Raw genomic sequence first — 27,122 nt, forward strand, 5'->3', positions numbered from 1 at the left:
TGTGACGCGCTTTGAGTCCCATTGGGAGAAAGGTGCTACATGACAAAGTTATTATTGTTATTTACATGCTCCTCCTCAACAAAGTCTGCTTTTTCCCCATTTTTCCCATCTATTACACAACTTCTACAACAAATGAAGTGCAAAATCAGAAATCCCGCTTAAGGACAGTTATTTTTATATGTTCTTCCATTTCGACCAGTTTAAGCCAGGTTACGGGTTCTGCATTGTACAATTGGCAGCGGTAGCAAACCAGACACTTTGAGCCCCATCCCCTTCACAAAGCAAAAGCACTGTACACCAAGTGGCATGAACCAGACTTGAAAAACTAGTAGAAAACAAGGAGTTTGTTTTTCTTGTGCCATTATAATGGATGATTCATTTTTTAGCACTTGCCTTAATCAATATATAACATTAATATATTAACGGTAACTTCAAATGTAACTTCAAAGCTTTTCAAGTGGAAGAAACCACAAAAACCCTAATGATTCATATTAAGAGAAACGCTCTCAAAAACGTTCTTCAAAAATGCTATTTGCTGTATTACTTTGGAGGTTTTTAGGGTCAGAGTAAATGGCTGAAAGGAACTTGAGCTAAACATGGCTTTTAAGACAACTGGAAATGGTCTCATATATATATATATATATATATATATATATATATAAACGGCTTACTCCGGGGCTCCGCCGTCTGTCCGTGACTGTTAGAACACGGTCTTTTAGTGTAGGTTAAATTACGAGGCGTAGTGTGCTCTTCCTTTAAACAGGCTATGCTTGGTTTATTCAGTCCCAGGCACTGAGACTGCCACAGTGTATACAAAAGAAACACAAGCAAAACAAAAGCCTGCTCACCTGAGCACTAACTTAACTAAGGTTTTCCCTGACTCAGGGTTGGAGTGGCTTTTCCACTTCCAACAACAAAAATAAGGAACTTTGCAGTTTTAGAAAAAAGGAGTAGAATGATTTAACCTGTTTGGGGAGAGGCTTTCCCCCTCTCTGCTTCCAGCAGCCTTCCTGCCTCCAGGCTCTTGGGGAGAGGGAAGAAGAACCAGCAAATCAGTCTTAAATACCTGATTTCTAACTAGCAGGACAGGTGACAGAAATAGGCAGCAGCAAACTCTGGTCTGGATCCTTCATCCCTCAGTTCCAGCACTTGCCAAACTGTGGGATGGAGTGCATGTATTATAAGGCTGCACTTTCCAGCCTAAACAGGATAGAAACTGTTCCGTATCCTGGGAGCCCTATATATGGAATTTATTAACATCCCCTGGTTTCTGTCACAATATATATATATATATATATATATATATATATATATATATATATATTTGAGATTGAGTCTCAATAATAACAGATTCATCGACTTACCAATACAAGAGAAAAAAGTGTTCTGCTTTGATGAATGCAGCTTCACATACAGTATGGTCAAACCAACCAGGCAAAATGTCAATCCCTACAGGACATATGACATGTATTAGCAGCACAACATGCCACACAAATCGAAATAGAAAACATGCTCACAAATATTTCTGGGATTCTTCAAGTACATGCTATGAGTGAGAAGTTTCCATGCTATTTCCACAGGTTTGCGTTTAGTCTGAGGTTTGCTTCAATGCAGATTGTCACTTTACACAGCGACTTTGCCCGTACCAGGTCCTCCAAGAGATCTCAGAGGAACTCTCTGCTTGGCATTAGTGTGAAATGTGCTTCCAACAGGGTTTCCTTTATTAAACAATGCAGGATATATGCCGGCATTTTTATCAGAAGCACAAAATTATTGTTAAGTGCAGCAGCCTCACTGTCAGCCATATTAAATGTGTAGTTGTCTATTCGGCTTTAAAATACAATTGTATGTTGATTTAAACGTAAAAAATAGAAAACTATGATTCTAACAGTACATTGTCCATTTCCGTTTTACGACGTAGCACAAAAACATACTATTTTACCGTTGCTTTCAAAGTGGAAGTAGCATTTCATAGTATTGCAAATTTAGGCCACAATGCTTTACTTTTAAAATTTCAATAAAAATCATCACATTGAAATACAAACCGCTTATTAAAAGCGAATATCCAACTAAGAAGGAAATCCAATAGTGATTCTTACATTGCAGCTTTGGGGGCAGAGTTTTAGGAAAATCGCAATGGTTACGCTTTCGGAATCCTTTGTTAACCCTTTGGGTGCCCCTGAGATCTAGCTACTATGTCATGGGCTGTGACCTTCCAGGACCCCTCCCCCCACCGACGCAGCAGACACGTCAAGGTACCTGCTCGTTTTTCTAAGGGGGAATCACACAGAATGCAATCCTATACAGAGATGGAACAGAAGGAGGACACCTCGCGTTCTGTCCCGTCATAACTGAAGGAGCAATCACTGAGGCGGTCACGCGCGCCGGAGGGGCTGTGGCACCCGGGAAGTAGCACTCTGGTGTTGCAGCCCTTCCAGCACTCAAAGGGTTAATGCGTGTGTATTGCGCCAAAATGAAAAATAACTATTTTCACGTGTATTTGACCAGTCACAATGTTATGTGATGCAATTGGTATACAAAAGCTATATTTTTGTCTGACTAACCAATACTTCTCCTTTTATCTAGTATATGACACAGCACCCCAAACCCACCGTAGCAAACTTGACACCCTCTACAATTCAATATGTCACTTTGTCCTCCCATGCAACTACAACACACATCACTGCAAAATGCTCAAAGAACTAGATTAGTCATCACTTGAGTCTAGGGGCAACGTTAATCTTTCCTGTCTTGCCTTCAAATACTTTCTGGGTAAGCTACCTGCCTATCTGAACAAGCTCCTCACCCCTACCACATGCAGCACCTATCATCTGAGATCTGACTCCAAAAGACTGTTCATGGTCCCAAGGTTCAGCACAGTATCCGGCCGCTCCTCCTCCTCTTACCGTGCACCCCAAAACTGGAACAACCTACCAGAGACTCTCACAGCCACCATAAATCTAAGTTATTTCAAAACTGAAGCTGTCTCATTTTAATCTGGTCTGTAACTGTTACATACGCCTATAACATATACTATCCCAAGTGAAAGCAGCGACCTCTTCAAAATTTACTTAATGCTTCATTCACCATGTGGTGTTTGGTAATGAAAAAAACTATTTTGTAGCAGAGGAGATTTCACCATTAATAGTTTAAAACTGTTTACATACAAGAGGCATTTACACACATCAGTTGTACAACATACAACAGTACAAAATTTGCCGTTACTAAAGCATTACATTTTTTATGTGCTATTGTTGTTCAGAGAGGAAGAAGAAAATAAGTGAACTTATTTGGCCACTAGTTTTCCTTTTTGGTGTTTAATTACTTTGGAGACATTTGCAGAACTTTCTTTTTGAGGGCTTACAAACGCAAAATGTTTGCATTTATCTTCAAAAACGTCAGATAAATAAATGACACAAACAGAAAATGCTGAACGGTTCAAAACAAAAGAATATGTGATATCCTTCAAATAATTTAAGGAGACAGTCAGAAAACATCGGAGTTGATCAACAATTTCAGTACATCTGTTTACATGACAGCAACCTCTATAAATCCACTGCAGCACTGACTCTTTCAGAAGATACATCGTCAAAGTCAAAGATTCAATTCAGGTCATAAAATATATATACAGAATAGATAACAAGTAGCAGAACATATAAAGAAGCATTTATACAAAAGTTACTACCAAAGTTGGATTTATCATTCTGAATCACTCTCTTGTTCCTCCAGCTTGCACTCATGTTGATCAATAAAGCTTTTAACTAGAATAGTTTTCTTTGTATTGCGTTTAAAAAAAAAACACTGACTGAATAGAAAAACTGAATGGTGTATATCTTAAAGGTGCAGGTGTTGGTGTGTGTATATATAAAGTAACAAGTAACAGCATAAATTAAATATGGTTGACATTAAATGCCCTTCCATCACTAAAAAAAAAGGTTAGAGAAAAGTTTACAAATACAGACCCGTATCTATTTAGTTACTTTGGTGGAGATACATTACCTTACTAACTGCATGTGAAGAGAAAGTAATTTCATCAATGAATTCCATTATATGGCCTGGGCTGAGCCTGTCAAAGTACTTTCTACAGGTATCGTATGCCTGGGACCACTCTGTTACAGATGTGGGAGTCTTCTTGAGGATCTGAGGATCACCATTCCAGAAGAGCTTCTTCAACCAGATGGCATGGACATCGCTGGAGGAAAGCATAGCTCCCTCCATGTCTGGGATTCTTGATGCAAGCTTGGAAATAGCCAGCACATTCTGACTGGTGAGCACTGGTTCCAGTGATTCTAAGGGGCTCGCATTAGCATCTGTCAACTTTTTGTAATCAAGACCTATGGGGAACAAAAAGGCACGACAGGTATCATGCTATTTATTTGCACCAGATAAAAGAATAAAAGCAGGTTTCATACAGGGCAGTCATTTTAATACAACATTTGTTTAGGTTTTTCCCCACAGTAACCAGCCTTTGAAAAATAGAACTGCCTTTCCCAAGCTGAAAATAGTATACAGTATGTACATTACTCGATCTTAATGACAGGATCATTATTTTCAGCATCTAATGTGGAATGGCAGTGGGAAATAGAACGATAGGTGTTTCAATATGCAATGTGCCAGATGCACTTTCCTTTTGATAACGGATAACCTTGTAGCAAAACTAGGAACTGTGTTCACCGACACCTGCTATTGTTCTGCATGGAATGAGATAACACTTCATTTTCACGTGCAGAAATAAATCTGTTTATTCATGAAAACAGATTGCTTATGATAACAGTGGTAGACTAATGAATAGAATATTAGATGCCGGCTTGAATAACTACTTGCAACTTAAACAGACCGAATGTTAATAAACACGCGTTTACATGAATAAAAGGCCACAGAAGAGGTCAAGTTTATCCCCGATGGTAATATGCTGCAAATTATACAGATTGGGAAGGTGCTCTGAATTACGCCCGTTTATTAAGATGATTTAACAAACATATTTTACCTGGAAAGATTACTGAAGATGCACATATTTTTTATGTGTGGCCTGGGAATGACTCCCGAGAATATTTAATGATTAATAAAGGATTATGGGGCCTGTACAAATGTTAATGTTACTCTACAGACAAATATTCTGGCATTAAAATAAAATAGATTTTTTTTTTCAAAACCATCCTTAAATGCCATGTGCTTATGTTTAAAAAAAGATAACTTCAAAGAAAAAAAAAAAAATCTTTAACCCTTACTGCTCAAATACAACAAATATTTTTTTAATTCACTTTCATCATCTATATGGATTGGTACACACTTATTTCAAAAGAGACCTGTATTTTATGTACAGAATTGATTCACGGCAAAGGTCAGTCCTCTTACTGCTGTAATACAGACAGAGACAACATTATTGCACCTACACGGTGCGTAAACGATGGCTCTTAAAGCGACATTCAAACAAATGACATATGGAAAAGAATGCATCGTCACTTGTCATTTTACATCTGTAACTTGTCTGCGAGGGAAATAACGTTGGCTACAACGGCACATTACAAAGTAACACACTCCAACCCGGCTAGAACTGAAGAGCTCACATTTTCTATGGAAGTTAAATGAAGTTAAATGCGGTGTTTGTAGCTCATTAAATGCACACACTGTACCATACTACACTTATAAAGGAACCCTCAGAGAAGCTAAAACACAAACTGACCTTGGCGTGTCTTAGAAATTGATCTTTTTACAGCCATTTACCAGATGTATTCAAAGCACGCAAGAAAAGTTGTACCTGATGCTACAGCCTTCAGCTTCTTCAGTAGTTTTACGTGAGAATCCGGTTTGACGATCTGCTTCACAAACTGGGAACAGCCCGAGTTCTCTAGTAGAGTAAAGTAATACAGCAACCTTTGGTGATCTCTGCCTTCAATGGTGGGATACACATACTTGGCCATGTGCTCATAAAAGGCTTCGGGGTTTGTTTTTAGTGTGTCAAAGAGGCCAAGAGTCTGTGCCCTTTCTTCTATTTCTGCTGTAGCTAATCTGCAATGAAAGAAGAAAATAATAGTTATGCATTTTGTGGGATAATACAATCAAAATGGTCCACTAATTGCACACAAGATTAAAAGTGGTCTGAGGGTGTTGTCACTGACTCTATAATTCAGATTATAATACAATACATGGAGCTTTATTTTAATTTTGAGCAATGCTTTCATTCAGACGGAGATAAACTACAAGGAAAATTACCAATCACTATTTCAAGAGAGTGAAAGATTCAAAGTCCAATATGTGTATGCCCATGGTACTGAGGAACGAAACTACACCTTATTACACAAACAATATGGCAATTTAGATAAACAAATAAAGCTGGTGTGTATATATATATATATATATATATATATATATATATATATATATTGAAGCAAAGCAAAAGAAAAAAGCTGCGCCTCCGAACCAAATGGATATTAACAAAAATTTTATATTAAATATTTATATATATAAAAAAAAAAAAAAAGGGGGGGGGGGTGTAATATTAGTATGAAGTGAAAATTAGATTATAAAATATAAATGAACTCCTATTATTAGAACATAATTAACTAACAAATACTCATATAACACCTGGAATGTAAAAAGGACTAAACACTAAACTTAAACAAATATGTTAAAAAATATAAGTGTATACAATAAAAGTATATAATAATATAAAAAACAAAAAACTAAAGAAAAATGATAAACCAGTCCTCAATTATAAGTCCAATATGAAGTGGATACTTGTGCAGGGGATCTTCGGCTGCTCTCAAAAAATGGACAAACCACGTCCACAGGAAATCTAAAAGAAAAAGAGAGGAGAGCGCGCACGTCCCATAGCGTAAAAAGGTAATTTAATGAGGGGAAGGGGGGTAAGGGGGGTGGTTAAAATGCACTCACAAGGGTACAAGTCAAAAAAGCATTGTGTGATTATAATCACCACCATCCGGTTCTCGCTTTGTGTCCTTAATGCAGTCCGGTCTCGGAACAGGATGGGTCCGCGTCCCAGCTAATAGAGAAGGCCAACGGGTATAAAACGTCCTTAGAGAGTTCAGGAAAGTGTGGCTCTGTATTCCTCAAGCCTCCGTAGCACCGGCGCAGGTCTCGGTCTGTTCTCTGCACTGTATAATGACGTAATGTCGTAGCGTCTGACGTGATGACGCTCCCTTACGCGTTTCGTCACTCGGCGGGTGACTTTCTCAAAGGGCGATACTGAGAAGGGGTACGTCCGCTATTTATATACACGAACCAATGCTGCTTAATCAACAGAACGCCCCTCATCAGCTGTTGATGCTTAAAACGCAATACAATTGTTAACAATACACTCTAAAAGTGCCTAATAAAAACTATTGCCTCATTGAATTGAAGGAGATTGATTATACATATGTGTGACTAAGTACTAGACATTGCCAGACCCAAGGGACTCATATATCCTATAACACAGGGGGCGCAAACTTTTTTCCCTGCGCCCCCCTGACGGCTGTCCCCTCACTCCCGCGCCCCCCCCCCCAACCCCAACTTACCCGCGCTCCGGCGTAATGACGTCACGTTGACCTCGCAGCGTCATTTTGACGCCGCGTTGCCATGGCGCCGCAGGGAGGAAGCCGCCGGAGCCACGGTAAATTAGGTTTACAGAGGCCCTGCAGCTCCCCCGGCACTTAATTTAAGTGCCTTCGGGAAGCGCGCGGGGCCTCTGTAAACCCCGCGCCCCCCGTCGGCAGTGTCGCGCCCCCCCTGGGGGTCGCGCCCCACAGTTTGCGCACCGCTGCTATAACATATCAAATCTAAACTCATACAGGAAAATATCTAAATGATATACCAAACCATGAAATTAATATATATATAAAAAATAAATAAAATCATAGCATGAATAAAGATATGTGGACCCTAATGGACCCCTAATATATCATTAATGTAGCAATACTATTCCCATATAGGGGATAATACATAACAGGCAAATAATTAAAATTACATCAGAATTCAAGGAGTATACCGATGAACAATTCAATACTATAAATAGATAAAGAACAATACAAAATAATTTGAACTTGAGATAATAATATAATAAAAAACATTATTATAAATTAGAAAGTGTTGATGGACAAGTAATCCCACAAGGATATATAATCCCACAGGATAAATGAAACCAATTAATTAGTTTAATATTTTAAAAGGACAATACGTGAAAACAGATTCCTTATGCCACGTCAAATGGTGGTACCTAGAGGGGGGGAGATGGATAGCTGAAAATTAATATCTCGATACCAATTAGTAAATTCATAAATGAATAATATTATTTATTAAACTATATTTATATAATATATTATTATAATAATATAATATATATATAATATAATAATAATTAATATCACAAGTGTACTCTAGGAGGCGACCGCTACAAGACTCTCTGCAAGCGGGAAACCTTTTGGATCCACCAGTTGGGGACTCTCAGCCCAGGTGGATTATATATCCTTGTGGGATTACTTGTCCATCAACACTTTCTAATTTATAATAATGTTTTTTATAATATTATTATCTCAAGTTCAAATTATTTTGTATTGTTCTTTATCTATTTATAGTATTGAATTGTTCATCGGTATACTCCTTGAATTCTGATGTAATTTTAATTATTTGCCTGTTATGTATTATCCCCTATATGGGAATAGTATTGCTACATTAATGATATATTAGGGGTCCATTAGGGTCCACATATCTTTATTCATGCTATGATTTTATTTATTTTTTATATATATATTAATTTCATGGTTTGGTATATCATTTAGATATTTTCCTGTATGAATTTAGATTTGATATGTTATAGGATATATGAGTCCCTTGGGTCTGGCAATGTCTAGTACTTAGTCACACATATGTATAATCAATCTCCTTCAATTCAATGAGGCAATAGTTTTTATTAGGCACTTTTAGAGTGTATTGTTAACAATTGTATTGGGTTTTAAGCATCAACAGCTGATGAGGGGCGTTCTGTTGATTAAGCAGCATTGGTTCATGTATATAAATAGCGGATGTACCCCTTCTCAGTATCGCCCTTTGAGAAAGTCACCCGCCGAGTGACGAAACGCGTAAGGGAGCGTCATCACGTCAGACGCTATGACATTACGTCATTATACAGCGCAGAGAACAGACCGAGACCTGCGCCGGTGCTACGGAGGCTTGAGGAATACAGAGCCACACTTTCCTGAACTCTCTAAGGACGTTTTATACCCGTTGGCCTTCTCTATTAGCTGGGACGCGGACCCATCCTGTTCCGAGACCGGACTGCATTAAGGACACAAAGCGAGAACCGGATGGTGGTGATTATAATCACACAATGCTTTTTTGACTTGTACCCTTGTGAGTGCATTTTAACCACCCCCCTTACCCCCCTTCCCATCATTAAATTACCTTTTTACGCTATGGGACGTGCGCTCTCTCCTCTCTTTTTCATATATATATATATATATATATATATATATACAGCACACGTTTGGTACTAGGTGGCGAGTAGATTTTTTGGTGATTTGTCAACCACTATATATATATATATATATATATATATATATATATATATATATATATATATATATATATATATATATATATATATATATATATATATATATATAATTATTATTTATAAAGTGGCATCCATGTAGATAGCACTGCACAGCAGTAATATACGTGATACATTAATAACAGATAATGGGAACAAGCGCTTCAGACATAAAAGTAACAATAGGAAAAGGAGTCCCTGCCCTCAAGAGCTTACAATCTAAGTTGTAAGTGGGGAGAAGTTACAGATGCAATAGGAGGGCCTTCTGATAAGAGTGTCTGCAAGGGGCCCAAGGTCAATGCATAGGAGATGTCTAGTAACAATATAGTATAGTAACTACGCATACGCTTCTTTAAAATGTTGTGTGTTTTAGGAAAGGTCCGAAAGGTGGATAGACAGGGTATGAGTCGGATATTGAGGGGAAGGACTGTCCAGAGGTGTGGGTCTGAGAGTGAGAGAGGTTCTAGGTGGGAGAGGGCTTTAGATACAAAAATGGGTTGAGAGAATACATCCTTCAGCAGAAAGCAAGAGTCGGGCAGGTGCACAGCGAGACATTAGGGCTGAGATATAAGGAGGGACAGAGGTGTGTATAACCTTAAAAGAGAGGAGGAACATTTTCTAAGTAAAATGGAGAGTACTAGGAAGCCAGGAGAGGGATTTTAGTAGGAAAGCTGCTGCGAGAGATTTAGGAGAGAATAAAGTGATTCTGGCAGCAGCATTTAGGATTGATTGTAGGGGAGACAGGTACAGCAAGAGACAGGAAAGACAGGCAGTAGAAGGTTACAATAGTCGAGGCGCACACAGACGCACACACACAAAATGGAAAGTTCATTTAAACTATTTAGGGGGTAATTCTATATTTTCCAAGGTGGGGAATTGGGATGTTTTCAGCTGAAAATCAACATTAACGGTAAAATGGGGATTCTCAAACAAGCGACCCGGTCGACTGCTTCAAAGACCATAGAATTACTGGCTTCATTTCTATTCTTGTTAACATTGTTATATGGAAAAGAGCAAATTCTTGTCTCAGCCTACTGAAAATTGGGAGAGGTAAATCTAAAACACACAGGGAAAAAAAAAAAACAGAGAAAGACTTAGATGCACTCAGTTCACATAATTAAGTCAAGATTTGATATCATCCAAAACCTTGGTTAATGTTTTGCAAACGCACTTAAAGAATGTTCATGAAGTCTAGATCAAAGAATCACAACACAAAACAGAAAAGCTATTAGACTGGTCTCCTAGCATCATGTGCACTTGCAATGAAGGTATGGTTAAAAATGGTGCTACATTGACAATACATGACTTAAACCATTACGATGTGACACGCCTATCAACAGACTCCTTTGGAGCTTGCACCTCAAGGATGTGTTCCAACTGGTGTGTCCCTGAATTACTTGTTCTTTCAACTATCTGTTGTCCTATTCATGTGTCTGTTTCACTGCTAAGGGGGGCCTGGTAGTTCCCAAGTCAATATACAGCACAATTTTATTACCATAACTTGATTAAAAGTCTATTTTGAAACCCCACGCTTCAACAGCTTTTCTGTTGTGGTTCTTTGATCTTCACTTCATGAATCAGTTATTCTTTAAGTGTGTTTGCAAAACATTAACCGATGCTCTGGATGATACTGTATCAAATCTTTACATAACTCTGTGGACTGAATGCATCCAAGGGAGAAGCCTTTCTCTCGGGAAGGTGTTGTACATTGCTCCAACTATTAAAGAAGCCATTCCTATGAATATTATCGTGACGCTGTCTGTCTCTCTGATTAGAGTCTGCATCATGTTTGATGTCCAGAAGAAATGGAGAGTGAACTCCTGTGATCCAAATGCTAAACAATCATATGTGTTGTGATATGCAATCACTGTCCAGGTGTAGCTATAGGATTGGAGTCTCCAAGCAGGTATAAGGTATAAAGTGCATAAGAAATAGACATGGGGTGGTTATGTTAGTATGAATAAACCAGTCGGTGGTTAATAGGCAAATGTGGACAAGGGGCACAGGGAAATGTGACCTCCGTCATACCGACTGTGACCCATAAATAGTCCCAATAATGCTAACCTTACCGACTGGTATCAATACCACCCCTTCCAGCCAAGTTCATGATGACCAGCTTTTTGCAATAAAAGAACTTTTATCCATTACGCTTGTGTTGGTGCTCTAGGAAGTAGTGACCATTCCTTCCTTTCCACACTCTATGCATCATGTTTGAAACTGTTCAGGGTGGCTCCTCTGATAAGTCAAGCTGTTAAATGTGCTTTACACCAGTGGTACTGAACTCCAGTCCTCATGACCCCCCACCCACCTCCCCCGATAGGTCAGGTTTTAAGGATATCCCCCAACGTGGGGGAGCGGGGGGTGTCTTGAGGACTGGAGTTGAGCACCCCCCCCTGCCTTACACAGATATAATTGGTCTAATCAAAGCAAGACATATCACAGGACAACGTGATCTCTTCCATCCTGTTCAGATGTGTTCTTTACTTGAATAAGTGATACTTTGTCCATCTCTTTACTTGTCATTGCTGGTGCTTAACCCTTTCGCTGCCATTGTAGTTTCCACCTACTGTACATCGCTAAGCAAGTTTTCTAAATGTTGCTAGACATTTGTGTAACCAGGATTCTTGTGAGAGACGTTGCATTTACTTATGGAAATGACATGTATATACAGTAGCATTTTGAGACCAAGGTTTTTATTTATTTATAAAATGTTTTTCCAGGAAGCAATGCATTGGGAGTTACTTCTCGTTTTCAAGTATGTCCTGGGCATAGAGTTAAAACAAATACAGTTACATAAGTGAACATGCTATACATTATATACAAGACATTGCATGCACAGTTAGAGATAATAAATATTTTAGGCGTATGATACAGTTACAGACCAGATTAAAATGTGAGACAGCTTTAGTTTTGAAAGAACTTAAACTGGTGGTGGCTGAGAGCGTCTCTGGTAGATAGTTCCAGTTTTGGGGTGCACAGTAAGAGAAGGAGGAGCGGCCGGATAATTTGCTGAACCTTGGGACCATTAACAGTCTTTTGGAGTCAGATCTCAGATGATAAGTGCTGCATGTGGTAGGGGGGAGGAGCGTGTTCAGATAGATGGGTAGCTTGCCCAGGAAGTATTTGAAGGCAAGACAAGAAAGACGAACTGTGCACCTAGGCTCAAGTGATGACCAATCTAGTTCTTTGCGCATTTCACAGTGATGTGTGTTGTAGGTGCATTGGAGAACAAAACGGCATATTGAATTGTAGAGGGTGTCAAGTTTGCTAGTGTTGGTTTGGGGTGCCGAGCCATATACTATGTCTCCATAGTCGATAATTGGCATTAGTATCTGCTGTGCGATACGCTTTCTGACCAGCAGACAAAGGGAGGATTTGTTCCTGTAAAGTACACCTAGTTGGGCATAGGTTTTGGATGTCAGGGTTATCAATTTGCATCCCAAATATTAAATGGGAGTCACACCAAATGCTCAAGTATTTAAAACTAGTAACAGGAGTTAGGGTGGTGTTAGCGTTGGTTCTGATCTGGTTTTCAGTCATTGGGAGTGTGACGGGGCGGAAAGGGTTAATACTTGATTTGCTATGCATTACTGTTGTTGCCCTGTCCCCGCCATTTTTATTCCCCATTTGCAGGCCATTCCCTGTCTGCGAGGGTAACAGACAAGATGCATTGCTTGCCATACCCTCAAACCGACACATGATGGCAGATCTTAAATGTAAGGCAGGAGGTATTTTTTTTGTAAGTCCAAGCAGGAATTACTTGGACATCCAGCTGTGATATGGGTGAATGAGCAGGTGCTATTTTTATGACCAAGCCTCAAAGGGCTGTAGTTATTTTTATGACGGAGCCTCAAAAGGCTCTCACAGATTTAGAGTCACCCTGTCTAAAAGAGTGTCAATTATGAAAAGACCCAGAGACCCATAATGTATACAATACTGGCATACTGATGCACAGCAGATGTCAAGCTAGTGACACCTTTGAGTCAGAAACCAGACACAGTGGCCCCAAGTTATGGGTGTAGCCCAGGTATGCTAAGTGGCATGGGCGTCAACCTGACCCATGCGCCCTGCCCACCGGCAGCCCTTTTGACCGGTCTTATGAACTGTGGGTAACTTGGCTATTCGTGGTTTTTTTTTTGTTCCCACGAGGGGATTGGATCCACATGTTAAAGATAGCTTTGGGCAGTCTATAACTGTGGCTCCCCCAGGTATCCCCAGTGTGATTCCTGAATTTTAATCCATGATGTAAAGATGCAAGACTTTGTTCCAGTACAGCAGCAACCAGTCCAGGAGTGAAGAGGTTAATAACCACATAACCACAGGACTTTTAAAACCAAGGCTGCATTTCTTGCGCTTGCAAGCAGAGGACAATTTATTTTGTTTCAAAGGACAATTTCTTTCATTCCCTTATTCCAGTAAGTGTTGTTTTCAAGTGTATTCTGCAGATGTCGTGTGTTTGTCTATTAAGGAAATAAATCACAATTTATTTTGCAACTTGTTCTGTTCAATCAAGTACCCAGAAATATAAATGTGTTGATAAAAGTTGGTGTCATCGTGACAGGGAGCTTTAAAAAAATGTTGCCTTGGTCCCAAATACCATTGCTACAGTCTTGTCAGTGTTTAAAAACAGTTTGTTTTGGGAAATCCAATTTTCAAGTTTCAAAAAGTCAGATTTAAGTATGTGTTCAAGGTCGGAGAGGCTATGGCTGTGTGCATATAAGACTGTGTCATTCTGCATACAAGATATCATTTTACGTATTAATATCAAGCAAATATTCTCTATAGAGTCCTAGATATATCTACCAAATGACAGAGTAGCCCAATGCTACATCCAATTGATAAAACACATATGGTAATGAGTATAAAGTTAAATACTTCAATAATAATATTTTTTTTGGTTATTTAGTTAAACCCTTTGGCCAAAGCGTCATAAGCCTGTATACCAACGTCAAGGTATAACCAAATTTTCAGGTCCTAACACTACACTGTGAATCTTCCCTTTTACTTCTGAATGAGGGGGAGCAACCACAGTAGGTCCTGTCCTTACATCAACATTAAAAGTTAAAAAGGTGGGGAGGGGGATCTGCCAAATGCAACGTTTTCCTTAAAAGAGCAATCCAAGTAGTTTTTTAATTTTTTTATTACAGGATTGAATCAGGGGGTCACCGAAGCAGAACCCCGCTAATTTCACCTCCGGGGACCCGCTCCTTCCTGAGATACTTACCTCCAGAGGGGGTGCCAGTATCTCCTGCAGTTTGAAGCCCCTGGTCACATGGGAAGTCGCATCGTATGATGTCACAGCTTCCTATAGGCCCAAAGGGCCCACCGAACTTTAATAAGCAGCCATATAGTAAACCCTGGAGTGACTACCGGTACAAACTATGGAAGTAACTCCGGCAGCAGGGGGTCCCCGGAACTGAAATTAATAAGGCAGAGACCCCCTGCTTCAATTCTCTAAAAAGAAGAAGAAACAAAACGGCTTGGATTGCCTCCTTAAAATGATTACTATTTATTATACTAATAGTATTATTGCCATGTGTCCCCCGAGTACACTAATGCTTGATATGTACAGATTTACACACATTTTGATGAATACTCACGCCCCAAATTAGAAAGACTGTTCACATCAAAAAATTTCAGGGCTGACTGCAAAAGGTGCACCCTATCATTGACAAGGCAAAACTATCCTCAAACATTAAAATACCACAAAGGTATATTTTATTTATAAAAATGTTTTACTAGGAAGTAATACATTGAGAGTTACGTTTGTCCTGGGCACAGAGTTATAACAATACATGGTTACATTAAAAGAACTGGGTTATACAGTCAATTGACAGACATTTAATGGCCAGATAGAGTTGGAAAATTGGGTATATTGGATAAAAAGGCTGGTGAGTTTCAGATTGAAATAGAGAAGCTTTAACATCAGCGAACGGCAGCAAACGGCTCACACCCTTTAGCTGCCCTTCGCCTTTGAGGCGACGTAGATGTACACTGAAGTGGTTCAGATTGAATGCAGCTGTGAATTCAAAGTCCTTCGTCTTCTTGGCTCAATAACATTACTGTGGGTGGGGCTGACGTTCCACATAGTGCAAGCAAATGTTAACCCTTAGAACGCTAGTCCTGTGCAAAGGGGGGCAGCTTTTTGGAAACCCCATCAGGTGTCAGCCTTTGGGGCGACACAGAACTACACTGAAGGGGTTCAGATTGAATGTAGCTGTGAATTCAAAGTAATTTGTCCTCAAATATTCTGAAAGCACACACCGCAAAGCGATAAGATATGACGAACATATTTTTCCGCACAAAAAAAATCTAGCTGGGAATCTTTGCTGAAAACCGTGGTCCTTGTATTTTTCTCAAAATTATCTCTAACTATCCTAGTTCACCCCAGGTGCTTTCCAATCGTGTGCTTTGACGTGAGTCACGGAGTTCTGTTAGTAGATGCTACATCAGCATTCCAACCTGAATATACCCCTATATACCTAATGAACTCTCAGTTCACTAAGGCCATATGTAATAAATTTGTATTTATTTCATTCTGCTGTCCTCTATATATTATTTAGTCCTACCATTGTCATTTCCATGAGGAATACTAATTGATAGCTCTATGCGCCCAAGTTTCTCTTTTCACTTTCCCTTGGGGTTTGGAAGACCCATTTCTCATCGGCTGCAAGAGCATTTGGCTATTTGACCAAACTATCACTTATCACCACATAGTAATATTACACAATTTGCACCTCTTTCCTATTGGCCTATTGTGATAAGGAGAGCAGAGTAATGAAGTTATGCACTACTGTATGTGTATAGTGAAAAAAATATATATGGGTAAATAAACCATAAGATTATATGTTCTTGGTGGTTTCATTCTTCTTATATGGCTGGCAGGGACCTCCCTTCAGGGTCTCACAGGATGAGAAAAAGAGTAACTCCAATAGTGTAGATGGTATGTACAGATTTATGTGACATGTGAAGAAAGATTTCACTCACATTTTGTACATAATTGACAGACAATGTACAGGGGTTCCTATTGGCCTGTATGAAGAGGGGGATTTAATCCTACATTGAGGCAAATAAGGACCCTTTGGTTCCAAAGGTAATTCCCGTTTTCTGTTGCGGCTCACTTCATGGAGAATCCAATATGACAGCTGCTGTCAACTAATACTGTAGGAAGTCAGTCAACGATGTTGCAGCTTCTCATTGACCCCACAAGATGTGGCAGCAATATTGTTTGCCTAGGTGGGAGCACTGTGCGTATACAGTACCAGTAATCATCTCTAGAACCGAAAATAGCACGGTTCAGTTTCAGAGGTTCCAAGTGTGTAAAAAAAGTCAATTAATAAAAAAAATTTAAAAAATACAAGTAGCAGTGAATAAATGTATTTTATGAAAGCTTCTTAAGACAGCAGTCCTAAATAGACACAATATGGTAGCACACCAAATTCAGAAGTCAGACTTTTAATAGACTTGTGTATGTTGTATTATCTTAGTCATTTAAGAAAAAAAGAGACATGGTATGATTACAATGTGCCCTTATTCAGTTTTATTGAGGAAGTAAATAAACTCTGGTTAAATACTTACAGTAGGAATATCAAATTATCAACAAAGGTAGTGTGTGAAGAGAATTGTTAGTTATGTGAGGAATATCAAAATACACTAATGTACCTGAAGAATTCCCAGTGGCTTGTACACATTGTAGGACCATTAGCTGTCGTTTTGGAAGGGGGAAGAAAAATGCTGATGAAAAGGAATGTAGATAAAAACATTTGATTCATTGGTCCAAGGGGACATGAATGGGCATAAACACCATTGTTCCAGTAAACTGTACTAAAAATAAAAGTAGACGTTATCTAATAAAGTTAGCTACAGTATATTTGAACTTCAAAATATGTGGATGTTGAGTCCATTAAGGATTGCGTTATTTATATCACAATGGTTGACATTAAGGAAAGTTTGTTTGATTCAGGATCCTATATACAAAGGGACTTTTGTATTTAATACAGATATTGTGGGTCTCAGTGTTTCCCCAGATACCTCAATATGAGAATATTACTAAGTTTCCACAGGATTCAAATCATGATGTTCCCGCAGAATAGGCCAGTACCCCTGGGCACACCACATGAAAAGGAACAGATAGGACGTCTACATCTGTATGACTTGCAATGAATGTTTATTATAATTTATATTACAATATGCCTCCGTTTTCATTGATAGTTTGAGGTGTGTTTGTACACACTCGTAGATTACAGACACCGCATTATGATATGCAGAGTGAAGATGTAACACATTTATAGGACTTCATGGATGAAGAACAGGTCTTGCACAAAATAAAGAAAAAAGCATACGCCATATAACTTCACTTGTTCTGCATTGTGACATTACACGTTATTTTTTCAAAATGGTGCACAGTACAGTATTATCTGCAAAAACAATCTACTATTTACAGTACTTATACCTAGGATTGTTGTCCGTTATACTAAATTAACTAGGGATTTCAAGCCGGAAAAATAGGATGGTGGATTTGAATATATAGTATGATCTTATGCTAAAGATACTGCTTTAGGAAACAAAACATTACATTTTAGCCTCTCCAGAGGAACGGATTTATTGTGCCTATATATTCTAAGAAATGCTTTGTGTGCGCGCTCAGTTTTATGCAAGAATAAATCTGATAAGTGATCATACTGTTAATTAAATATTTAGGAATGAAAATTGATTTACCAGTATTAGTTTACTACTATCGATTTTTGTGTCTGTAGCATACCCACACAGTATATCTGTTTAACAGTCTACATATCTTCTTACGAAAATAGCGAATGGTTAATGGTTAGCACTGCACAACTAGCCCACCTGTACGGGGGTTAGAACACTACTATTTATTTCTCTCTAGAGCAGCAGTGCTCAACTGCAGTCCTCCAGACCCCCCAACAGGTCAGGTTTTCAGGATATCCCTGCTTTAGCACAGGTGAAGATTGTGCCACCTATGCTGAAGCAGGGATATCCTGAAAACCTGACCCGTTTGGGGGTCTTGAGGACTGGAGTTGAGCACCCCAGCTCTGAAGTGCCAAAAATGTGGCTTAAGATTCCACTGTGAAGGTGGCCGTGTGAATGAGTCTAAGCTGCAAATTACTGTTAAAAGTGCATACAATAGACATAAAAATAATTACAAAATAGTGCATTTACATCTGTGACCACTTTAAATTCCATATGAAATGCACTCAGGATAGCAAGGATACAAACGTGCTATCATTCGTTGTGTGTGGTTATTTTTTATTTGTTTGCAATGCAGCATGACCACCTGGTGCTCATGAAATCCTTGCCCTTAATGAGAAAGGAATCTCAATGTATTTATTTTGCATTCCTTCATAACTAAGATGCAGCATCTGTGTGAGGAAATGTTCTGTTTATCATTCTGTGTAGCACTAACCCAGAATGAAAATCTTATGTTATGTGAATAATGTATTCTAACGTTGGCCTTTCACTGCCCAGAAAGATAGGCAAGAACCGCTCATCGCACCTTCCTAGTTTATTGGGGGCAACACATGACTATAACCAGATGTGTAATTGGTTGTTACCACTAATCTCTTAAAGCAGCAATCCCAGGAAAAAAATCACTATTATTTTTTCAACCTTACCCAGGGTTGCCACCTTCTACTGAAGGCCAACCCGGAGGAAATGTAAAAATAAATAAAATATCCCTTACTTGGTGCGGTGTCATCTCCCGGCATCCTGCTGCAACTCCCTCAATAACTGCCGTGAACATGGCTGTGCAGTGGCAACTGACGCCGCATTGCCATGACAATGGGACGCTAAATGACATCACGACGTTACATCACGTTGTCATGACCGCGTGACGCCGCGTAGTGTTCCGTTATATATTACATATATATATGTATAGAAAACAGAAGAAAAAAGCGCCAAATCCTAGTGCATTACTGTGCAAAAAAATGGTTTAATTCCCAATAAAAGGCTCATAAAATGAACTCACAAACATAAAAGATAAAAAAGCATTGTATGAGTAATATTCATGCTCCAAAGGATCTGTAAGCGCTGCTGCTCTGCTACTCTGCTCCGTGACACCACTGCATCCAGTACAGCCCTCGTGTATCTCTGCCAGCAGGAACTCACGTCATCAGGCTCCTCACAGTATTCGTTCCCCGGGAACGTTATCTGTGCTAGTCCTTCCCCAGGTGTGGATGTGTTTTATGGCTAGAGGTGTCAAAAGGTTCCTGAAAGCAAGTGATGTACGAGTGTGTGTGTATCTGTGTGAATATAAATGAATGGAGAGCCCACAGTATATACAGTGCTTTACAAAAGGTGTGTGTGGAGTGGGAGTGGATATAAATGGTGTGGGTAGGTGACAAGAGAATGAACCTGCATCGCCACAGCATCACGCGCGGAACAAAAGACAGTCCCGTCGGCGAACATTTCTCTGACTCTGGCCATAAGATGAACGATCTGAGGGTTGCCATACTCAAAGGTAATCTTAAAACCCCGAAAGAGAGACGGTTGCATGAATACAAATGTATGCACCTGTTCGGGACACATAGCGGTGGCCTAAACAGAGATCAAAATTTTATGAGTCATTACTGACACTAGCGAACTCTCTTCCCATGAGCGCTAAAGGCCATGTCTGTACATACTGTGCTATATGTATGCACAAACAGCTGTCTCTTACACATACTAATACTCATTGTTTTTCCATCCCTACACCTATAGGGACCACATAGTTTTTTCTTCTTTTGCGTGCCAGTCATCTGGTGTGTGTGTGTGTGTGTGTGTGTGTACACACATACACAAGTATGTCCAAAAATACTATATACTAATATAAAGGTGCGACGTGCACGTGAATCGTTGGTGAGGATGAATTATATTTATAAATGACCTGACTGTTACGTAATTTTTTTCCAAATTTCACTCCAAGTATTCACCAATTTACACCAATTTATATTCTGTTTCGTAAAAAATCTGGGGAGGAAGCGCCCTTCTGAGGATTGTTTTAGGAAATAGAATAAGAAATAGTGCAAACTGATGCATGCTTGATATGAAATTTAGAACAAATGACATAATGGTCAGATTATTTATAAATAACTTACCTGCACTCATACTGTACATGGCGAGCAATACTGCACCCTCCTCATCCTCTCTTACCTTATACTCTCACCCTTCCACCCCCTCGTCATCTCACCCCCCCTTCATCCTCCCTCCCTTCATCCCATCTCATTCCCCCTCCCTTCATTCTCTCTCATCCCCCCTCCCTTCATCCGCTCTCATCCCCCTCCCTACATCCTCTCTCATCCCCCCTCCCTTCATCCTCTCTCACCCCCGTCTCTTCATCCTCTCACCCCGTCTCTTCATCCTCTCTCACCCCCCATCCCTTCATCCTCTCTCACCCCCCATCCCTTCATTCTCACTCACCCCCCATCCCTTCATCCTCACTCACCCCCCATCCCTTCATCCTCACTCACCCCCCATCCCTTCATCCTCACTCACCCCCCCCCCCCTCCTTTCATCCTCTCGCTCCCCCTCCCTGTTATTATCACCCCCACAGGATAGGCAGAGAAGAGAGACACACACAAAACAGTACAAGTACAAATACACACACACACACACCAGGACAAAACAGAACAAATACACACAGGACACAGTCTCACACACACGTCTGGTATTATCTCATTTTGTACCGGACAGAGTAACCAAATCCGGTTCAATACCGGATACCAGGCAACCCTAGGTCTGCCCCATGGTTTGAATAAGTGTATTTCAATTGCATCATAATGGAGAGTGCTGCGGAGTCCTTGGTGTGTGTGTGTGTGTGTGTGTGTGTGTGTGTGTGTGTGTGTGTGTGTGTGTGTGTGTGTGTGTGTGTGTGTTTGTGTGTGTGTGTGTGTGTGTGTGTGTGTGTGTGTGTATTGTGACAAATTGAGCATTCCTGAACTTATCTCAATACAGAGTTTTCAAGTTGCAACCAGTAATAAGAAAAAAACAACTAACCTGTGAGCAAAAGAACTACCAATTGCCCAAATGGGAAAAATACAATGGTGTCAATAATTCCAGACCATGGTGGAAAGAGAAACATTTTAAATGTAAATACACACACGTGTTTGCGTAGGAGCTTCATCCGCTCAACAAATTGGAAAATAGCACATCCATCTACAATTATTTTTTTTAACAAAAATACTGTTGTAGGATCATAGCTCTTGTACCTATAAATGTTAATAACCACAATTTTCTTTGTTACTGTGACCTCAGTTAAGCCTCTTATGCTTTCCCAGTTAATAGCTCTTCCTCTGTGAGCTAAGGCTATGTAATCATACACCGTAACTTGCGCCTAAGCTTTGAATTACCTACCGAGTGTTGGTGGCGAATTCTGAAAATCAGCCCACCTAGCACCAATAAATAAACTACACCTTGCAAACCTTATTCCATATTCCTTTGCAACCCAACAACAATGATTTAAATGTCTATTCTTTTTGCTATCATCATTAGCAGGTGATATTGAATTAAACCCAGGCCCTCCAATTTCAATAAATTAGTGTATACAGCGGAAAATGTCCCTTTTAAATAAATAAAAATAAAAAAGGGCCATCTGTTGCCCATATAAATATATTTAGCTCACTGCCCAAACTAGATGAACGAAGGACATGGTGCTTCTTGTATAAACCTGAACACACAGTTGTTACTAAAACATGGCTAGGTCCCAAAACTGTTGATTCACCTACCTATATTTCTAGTCTATTAATAGGAAGAATCTGTCAAAAAGGAGGAGGGGTATTATTTTGTCACAAAAATTCATTAAAATGTATGTAACAAAAAAAAAAGCACTAGCCAATCCTACTTGGCAAGATTTAGCCTACCTTTCTGCAAACCTATTATTATTGGCATTTATCACAGTCACCTCCCCCCTTTCCTCCCCTCTCCTACCCCCCTACAATACCTATCTGACATGTCTAATTTTCTTGGCAATATTTCTTCTTTCATTAGAAACAGTGACCAACAGTCCTTGGTGACTTCAACTTCAATAAAATTTGCACACAGTTCGAATTACTAAAGTTTACCCAATTTCTCAACCAACACGGTCAACTGTAAAATCCTGTAACCACTCACTGTTAGATTGGATCTTATCCTCCCTGTCCAAACAGAATCCAAACCTCTGGTCTTGTGCCTGGTGATCACCATCACTGCAATAATGTATTATATATGTAAAATCGAACTATTAAAATTTTGCCCTAAAGTTCTGTTCACTGGAATATTTAGACATTTTAACCTTCAACTATTTCTTGTTGACCTTACCAACTACCCTTGGGTTCAGAATCAATTTGATACCAGACCCTGATTTTGCACTTGACTATTTCCAGTCAGAGTTCGTATAACTCATTGATAGTCGTGCTCCATTGTTCAATCTTATTGAACTTTACCGCTTTAGAGATGCCTTATGGAATAGATGCAAATTAACTGGCTTTATGCAATATCTCAAAAATTATAGATACCAGTGGAATATATGCACAAGGAAAGCTAGACTTGTAAAATCCCAATACTACGCTAACAATTTTAATCAAAACACATCAAACCCTGCAAAATGCCTGAATGTCATCAAAAATATTTTTGAGCCCTGTAGATCCCAAGAACTTTCCAGTATGAAAAAGATGTAATTCTGTCTGATCATTCTGCCAATAACAACACATTCGATACTTTGTGGGGTGTGCTACTTCCTTACTACTGATTACAAAACAGAGAAAACAAGCTCTGCACTGTTGCACTCGAGATCTGAATTGATGAATGAATTAAAAGAAATATCTTTAATCAGTACGTAATTAAAAATACAGTCAGGTGAAGTGGAAAAAATTAGTAAACAATATATACAACATAAATTAAAAACATTTTTACGCATGTCCTGCCAATTACAATAGATAATTGGGCAATGGATATTTAAACTAGAAGTCTAAATGCTACTGATGATCACTAAGGTAAGTGATACGTAGTCTGAACAGTTTAATATAGCTACCTACATGTTAGCAGCTATCCCGATCTCAAAATAGAGAATAGTGTTTAAAGGGATACAAAGGACAATACTGTAGGTCTAGATGGTTAAATTGATGGTAGAAACCCTTGATATACAGACCTTGAACTTTTTGCTTCTGTGGCTAGATGGTAACCTGTAGCAAAAATCTACTCGCTCTCTATGAAATAGTAACAGTCAGTCGAATTAGAAATAATTATAAAAAATATATACATCTCGTACATTCACTTATGAGTAGATATAGTTGTGGTTATGTACTGCAATATAGATCCAGGAATATTGAGCAATTGGTAGCCCCACCTAAGCACTTAGTATGGCACGAAGGCTTAGATACAATAGTTGGAAAGGACATGTTATAGTAAATGTTCAGCCGTAACAACAACTCTTTGAACTGTCTCTCTGGAGTGGTTTTCAACCTTTATTTGGTTAAGGAACACCAGAATTAGATTGTGAAATTCTGGGGAACCCCAACCCTTCTCTCCCCCCCCCTCCCCTACCCTCCCATCCCTCAGTTTGGTTTAAATCCCCCGATCATGTGGGCCGTGACACGGGAGAATTTAAACATGGCTGCTGGGATAACGGCACCTGTAACTCGGGAAGCATGGGGTCCCCAGACAAGAAATCAATGTGGTTTAGGTACGGAGACTGCCTGCTACAATACTGTAATGTTAAAATAAAAAACCCTGAGATCACCTGTTAGAGGCGCGCTGGTCGGGTGACTGATTCAGTCTCTCTGACTGCTCGTCACTTACAGACAGCTGGAACCCGGTAGGATTCACATAGCAGGGACCCCCGCTGTGTTAATCCAATGGGCCATTAGTCTGCTGTGGACCATCTCTTGGGATATTCGGGTAATTGGCTGTGAGTTGGGCTCGTGATGTGGTCGAATACCTGTGGCTGCATCGGTATCTTAACCCCCACGAGCTCAGAACACTATACTTTCTTGGATTGGTCAAACTGTTTTTTTTTTGCAAGTCTGATGTGTAGGCAATAAGATTTATTAATTAGGGTTTTATTTTCGAGCAGGGGGTGCACAATCTAAAAAAGATGGGTACCACTGCTCTAAGGCAATTTTTTTAGTACCTGGTGCAAATGGAGGTGAAGAGACTTGTTTCAAGCAGCCATCCCCACCAGAAATATATATCTTTTTTTTAATCCAGAGATTTTCTTTGAGGATCTCCCAGTTTCTGAAATATTAGGCTTTTTATATTTGACGGATAGAGATATATATATATATATACACACACACACATACCTGCTGGCGAGACATTTACCGGCGGCGGGGTGAGGTGTCTCCCAGCATTCTCCTGTTTCTCCCCCCTGCAACACTCTTGAACATAGCTGTGCATGACAATGCGGCGCAGCCATGTTCACGGGAGTTGTTGCAGGGAGAGAAGAAGGAGGAGAATGCAGTGAGACGCCACACCTTGCCACAGGACAGTCTCGGCAGCGACTAAAATAAGGGGGGGTGAGAGAGCGAGGGAGTGCGATGCGAGGGGGCAAGTGCTTTTTTTTTCCAGCCGTATCTTAGAATTTGTAGATAGATACACACACACACAAACACACACAATCAAAAATGAATAGACGATACCGTTCTGTGGCTAACAAAATGCTTTTATTTGTGCGAGCTTTCAAGATACACTGATCTCTTCCGGCGGTGTTACTGGTAACATTGTCGGAAGAAGAGATCAGTGTATCTCGAAAGCTCGCACAAATAAAACCATTTAGTTAGCCACAGAACGGTATCGTCTATTACTTTTTCATTTTAAGCTCGGCTAACACGGTACAGATACATACACATACACATACATACACATACACACACACACACACACACATACATATATAGCAAATGGAAATATTACTGTGTGCTCATTTGCATGTCTTAGACAGGTCTGCAACCCTGCCTTTCACCTTTATCACCCAGCATACAGTGCTTCCACTGCATCAAGGGATTTTGGGAAATGACACCCATGTGTGTGTGTGTGTGTGTGTGTGTGTATGTGTATGTGTATGTGTGTGTGTGTGTGTGTGTGTGTGTGTGTGTACACACACACACACACACACACACACACAATTATCTTCTAAAGACATTGCGGGAGACTGAGCAGTTTTGATACCATTTAAAAACTGCAAGAGGAGAGCCTATACCAATCAGCCTAGATGATCATCTGACAAGCTAAGTTATATTTATATACCTAGAACAGTGATTCCCAACCAGGGTAGAGCGAGTGCGTGCAGTCCTGCCTGCTCTGCCATTCTGCTGTCCGCATTGTCTGCCGGCAACCAGAGGATACCAGCTTTTCCTCCTGCCTGAGGTAGGCATATAAAAGGGGAGGGGGGAAGAGGGGAGATGATGTGAGATCCAGGTTGGCGGAGGGTAATGTGAAATGCGGAGGGAGTGGGTGATGTGAAATGCGGAGGGGGATGGTGATGTGAGATGCAAGGGGGAGAGTGATATGAGATGCAGGAGGGGAGGGGATGTGAGATGCAGGAGGGGAGGGGATGTGAGATGCAGGGGTGGGATGTGAGATGCAGGGGGGGAGAGTGATGTGAGATGCAGGGGGGAGGAGAGTGATGTGAATTGCAGGGGGGGTGAGTGATGTGAGATGCAGGGGGGGGGAGATTGATGTGAGATGCAGGGGGGAGGGTAATATGAGATGCAGGGGGGATGTGAGATGCAGGGGGGAGGGTGATATGAGATGCAGGGGGGAGGGAGATGCAAGGGATGGGTATGAGGATGATGAGGGGTGCTGGGGGAGATGAGGATGATGATGATTTTACCCGTGCAGCCCGAATCTGTTTTCCTTGGAGCAGTTCGGCCCTTCTCACTTTACAAGTTTAATATGTATTGGCAGGGGCTTTTTATTATGTATTGCGGGTGGGGTTATATGTATTTAGGGCGGTGGGGTATTTTGGGATGTATTTTTTAGGGATTGAGGATTGAGTGAGAGTGGGGTAATTGACGGAAGGTAGGGGCGAGTGAGAGGAGAAAGGGAGTGAGTGAGGAAAAGAGGGAGTAAGAGTGAGACGCAGGGGATAAATACATGCGAGGCGGGAGGGGAGGGGAGAGAGTAAGTGAGTGAGGAGGGGAAGAGAAATACATGGGCAGAGGGTGGGAAATAGAGGTGGCTCGTGAGGTGTGAAATGTTGTGATTTATCCCTGTCGGACCTAATATGTGTCAGCCAGATAGGGGTTCCCTGAGATTTTTCTAAATAATTCAAGGGTTCCTCCAAACAAAAAAAAAAGCTGTGTGTGCTGTGCACGCGCATAGTAAGTGAAACTTCTTTGACTTGTGTCACAGAAATTGACTTATAACGCGCGTGCTCGGCACACATGTGTCAGTCAGTGACTATGTATGTGTGTCAGTCAGAGAGTATGTATGTGTGTCGGTCAGTGTGTGCATGTGTGTCGGTCAGTGTGTGCATGTGTGTCGGTCAGTGTGTGCATGTGTGTCGGTCAGTGTGTGCATGTGTGTCGGTCAGTGTGTGCATGTGTGTCGGTCAGTGTGTGCATGTGTGTCGGTCAGTGTGTGCATGTGTGTCGGTCAGTGTGTG

General features: G+C 40.2%; 1 protein-coding gene across 2 annotated transcripts in view; it reads right to left on the reverse strand.

The window, feature by feature from the left end:
* Nucleotides 1-27,122, reverse strand: part of NBAS (NBAS subunit of NRZ tethering complex) — a 682,881-nt gene that overhangs the window by 276,208 nt on the left and 379,551 nt on the right. For both annotated transcript variants that reach the window (XM_075598387.1, XM_075598386.1), the window contains exons 43-44: nt 5,759-6,009; nt 4,000-4,334 (exon numbers count right to left, since the gene is read on the reverse strand). In XM_075598387.1, the coding sequence (XP_075454502.1) occupies nt 4,000-4,334; nt 5,759-6,009 (586 nt within the window). The remainder of the gene's footprint in view (nt 1-3,999; nt 4,335-5,758; nt 6,010-27,122) is intronic.

This window comes from Ascaphus truei, chromosome 4, assembly GCF_040206685.1.
Source record: "Ascaphus truei isolate aAscTru1 chromosome 4, aAscTru1.hap1, whole genome shotgun sequence".
In the NCBI taxonomy this organism is placed as follows: Eukaryota; Metazoa; Chordata; class Amphibia; order Anura; family Ascaphidae; genus Ascaphus; species Ascaphus truei.